Source organism: Fopius arisanus, unplaced genomic scaffold, assembly GCF_000806365.1.
Source record: "Fopius arisanus strain USDA-PBARC FA_bdor unplaced genomic scaffold, ASM80636v1 scaffold00716, whole genome shotgun sequence".
NCBI classification, from domain to species: Eukaryota; Metazoa; Arthropoda; class Insecta; order Hymenoptera; family Braconidae; genus Fopius; species Fopius arisanus.
Genome location: NW_011888455.1, coordinates 1 through 3,612, shown reverse-complemented (window position 1 = coordinate 3,612; position 3,612 = coordinate 1). Strand labels below are relative to the sequence as shown.

At 36.3% G+C, this 3,612-nt stretch overlaps 1 protein-coding gene across 1 annotated transcript; it reads left to right on the top strand.

Annotated features, from left to right (window-relative positions):
- Positions 1–2,936: 2,936 nt before the first annotated feature.
- Positions 2,937–3,574, top strand: LOC105273049 (uncharacterized; the record flags this gene model as incomplete). Its single annotated transcript, XM_011315284.1, is given in 2 exon segments — positions 2,937–3,244; positions 3,324–3,574. A coding segment is annotated over 1 exon segment (250 nt), but the record flags the coding sequence as incomplete, so codon positions are not given.
- Between the last annotated feature and the right edge of the window lie 38 nt (positions 3,575–3,612).

Sequence of the window (3,612 nt, the reverse complement as noted above, 5' to 3'; positions counted from 1 at the left end):
TCACAATTTTGGTCAGTAAACGGCGATACTTGATATACCCAGGTAAGAGCTCTCGGTCGTTGACAACCGAACCAGGACCGGCACAACTCCGTGTCTCGGTATACAGTGACACTGGACTTTTTTGGTATTGTCTCTGTTGTAAAATCCGCCTAGAGCCAGTACCGAAATCAAGTATTGGTTTTCAGTATTGCCCCAATCTTGTTTCGATATCAATAATTCAGTACTGATTACCAAAGGTTACTCTGTACTGATATTACTCTGTTCCTGTACTGGAAGAGGAGTGCTTAAATATATTTTGCTTTAACTTTTCACGAATAAATTCATTCACTTTAAATGAAGAATATTATCCTCTGATGCACGGGTATGAAACGAGCATAAAAAAAATATATAGAGAGAGAGAAGAGAAGGGGAAAGTGAGGCAGTTTTCGGGCATTAGGTGTGGGTCGTAAACCTAACCTAAAGTCGATAATTAATATCAAAATGAACAAATTTAAAAAATCAGGAAGCTTTTACCGATTGAAAAAATATCGTATCAGAAAACGGTTAGAAGCAAATGCAACGGTGTTCCAGAGTGCAGATCAGACAGATAATAGTGTAAAAATTTTTGACGATCAAATAAAGCAAAAGCTAAATTTGGGGCACCCTCAACCTATGAAAAATGAAAGTGAAATAAGTTCTATTAGTTTAAAAGACACTGCCTCCGACGTGGGCATTGGTGACAATGATTCGAGCAACTCTGTCATTGGATTTGACGATAATACTTTCGAGAATGATCAGAGTGATGATGAAACATCATTCTTATCTCAGTGTGATAAGTTTCATAACAATCAGGATGTGTCTACGGTAGAAACGAATGAGGCAGAAACTCACCCTCCAAGTGTTACAATGACAGAAAAACTTCGCCAATGGGCTCTGGATAATATTGCCAGTATTTCTCTACGTGCAGTGACTGAACTGTTGAAGCTACTCAGAACTGAAAATTATGAAGATCTGCCTACAACAGCTCATCAGTTACTGGGATTTCAACATTCTATCAAATCACGACCAATGGTTGCAAAATCGAAAGAAATTGGTCAGTATATTTACATGGGAATAACCAATAGCTTACTAAATCGTGTCACATTCAATATATACAATGAAAAAGTAATAAAATTGTACATTCATATCGATGGTGCCAGTTTGTTTAAAACTTCTCGAGGTCAATTGTGGCCAATTCTAGCTAAAATCCACCATCCTCATTATTCTGCTACCCCATTTGCTGTTGCCATATATTATGGAAATTCGAAGCCTGACAGTGTAGATGATTTTATGAAGGATTTTGTAACAGAAGCAAATGAATTGATAGAAAATGGTGTGACGATTGGAGAAAGTCTATACAAAGTCGAAATTCCAGCGATAATTTGTGATGGTCAAGCCAGAGCATTTATAAAATGCATAAAAGGTCCAACTGGTTACTTCAGTTGCGAAAGATGTACAGTAAAGGGAATTCACGTGAATAAAAGGAGAGTTTATCCAGAAATTGATTGTCCTAAGCGTACAAACCAGTCTTTCATCGAAAAAACACAGCCAGAACATCACAAAGGTGAGAGTTGCAGTCCTCTGACAACCATACGTCATCTGGATCCCATTAGAAGTATTCCATTGGATGTTATGCATTTATTGTTTTTAAACGACATGAAATTTTTGCTAAACAAATGGTTTGTGGAAGTTAATTCCTGTCGATTAAAAGCCACTGAAAGAATCACATTTGAAAAACGCATGACATCAATTTCATCCTGTGTGCCAGCTGAGTTTCAGAGGAAAGTATTTGACATCGAGATGATAGGGCGATGGAAGGCTACTCAATATAGCTTCATCTTACTATATCTAGGTAGTATCGTCTTGAAAAAAGTTCTATCGAAACATCTATATCGACATTTTTTGCACTTTCACGTTGCATGCAGGATCCTTTGTAGTATAGAATTAGCTGTTTCCCATGTAGATCAAGCAGATGAGCTGCTGAAAGACTTTTTTCTATCAATGCCCGCATATTATGGACCAGACTGTCAAACTATGAATTGGCACCTCCTGATTCATGTGGCAGATGATGTTAGGCATTTCCAAGCTCCATTAACAGATTATTCAGCGTTTTTTGGCGAAAATTTTCTTGGAAAATTGCAAGAGTTGGTGAAAGGCAGAGCCAGGCCTTTAGCTCAGCTGGTCAATAAATTACGAGCCCTAGAATCCTCCGATTCTGCAAAAATTCAAAAAAAGTGGGAAATTTGCAACTGCCGTGTTATTTTAAATCCTGAACTACAACATTTTAAAGGAAATGATGTGATCCCTGTTCAGTCACTTCAGCTTCGAGGCATGTTGCTGGAAACAAAAGAGCCAAATAACGTAGTTCAGCTGAAAAGTGGGAAAATATTTTCTATTCGACGAATATTGATAAATAATGATATCAAATTTCCTAGCAACGATTCCAATGGTTGTTATGTTGAAGGATTTTTTGATGTAACTAAGAAGAATGTATTTGAAAAACCCTATCCGTCTGAAGATGTTGGAATTGTTGAAGTTCGTGAATTTTCAAAGGACCTCACTCATTACCCAGTCTCTTCCGTGAAATCGAAGTGTGTTTTTATCAGTATTGATAATAAAAATTATGCAATAACGATGTTGCACAATCAGTGAGACTCAATGATAAAATTATACAGAATTCCAATTTGTTAAACGATTTTTGCACAGGATTTTAAAAAAAGCCTAGATTATATTTGATATATTATATTTAATTATATTTGATTTTATAAATTACTGCAAAATGTATGACTTACAAAGAATGTCGATTGTCCGAAAAATAAATAATGAAATAGATAAACAGTTGAATTCAAACATAGAGGGCGAGGTGACGCAATGGAGAATAGTCGACGAACCCCTCCCCCTTCCCACTGTGATGATAGATCGCTTGCGGAAGAGGGGGCGAACACGCAAGGACCTGTCGTTTTGGCACGCATCGAAGCGTGGTTAATTACAAAAAAATCATCTCTATTTCTATTTCTGATTTTCTTATTCTGATTTTAAGTTTTTTCTTTAACTTACCATTTGATTCAAGTTTTTTAAGGCCAAATAAAATAATCTAATCCGTTGAAATTAGGGTTTTCGGTGTTTTATCGGAAAATCGATGAATATCAGTGTATTGTGGTTTAACCTAACTAACGATTTATCCTCGTTGAATCAATTTTTGTTGGCTTCAATCCGTAGAAATCAGGTAAGCAATAATTCGACATGGTATCCAATTAAACATTTACGATATAATTAGAGCTTTCACCAAAACCTCATCATTTTAGAATGTCAGATGAAAATATAGAGGATTCTGGTGAACCGTATGTGATAGTGAAGTTTCTGGATGAGTTTAATGAAAATGGAGAGATGCTAATAGAATTAGTGCCATCATCATGGACTTTTTTGGCCCCCGATGATCAATGGAAATGCAAATGGCCACAAAAGGAGGCAAAATCTATGGATACAATGATAAAGGCCTTGCATCTTCCTGCTGATGATTGGCCATCTTTTGCCATTGAAAAAATAACTCACGCAGGTAAAATTAATCTTCAATATTTCGACACCATAATTCAT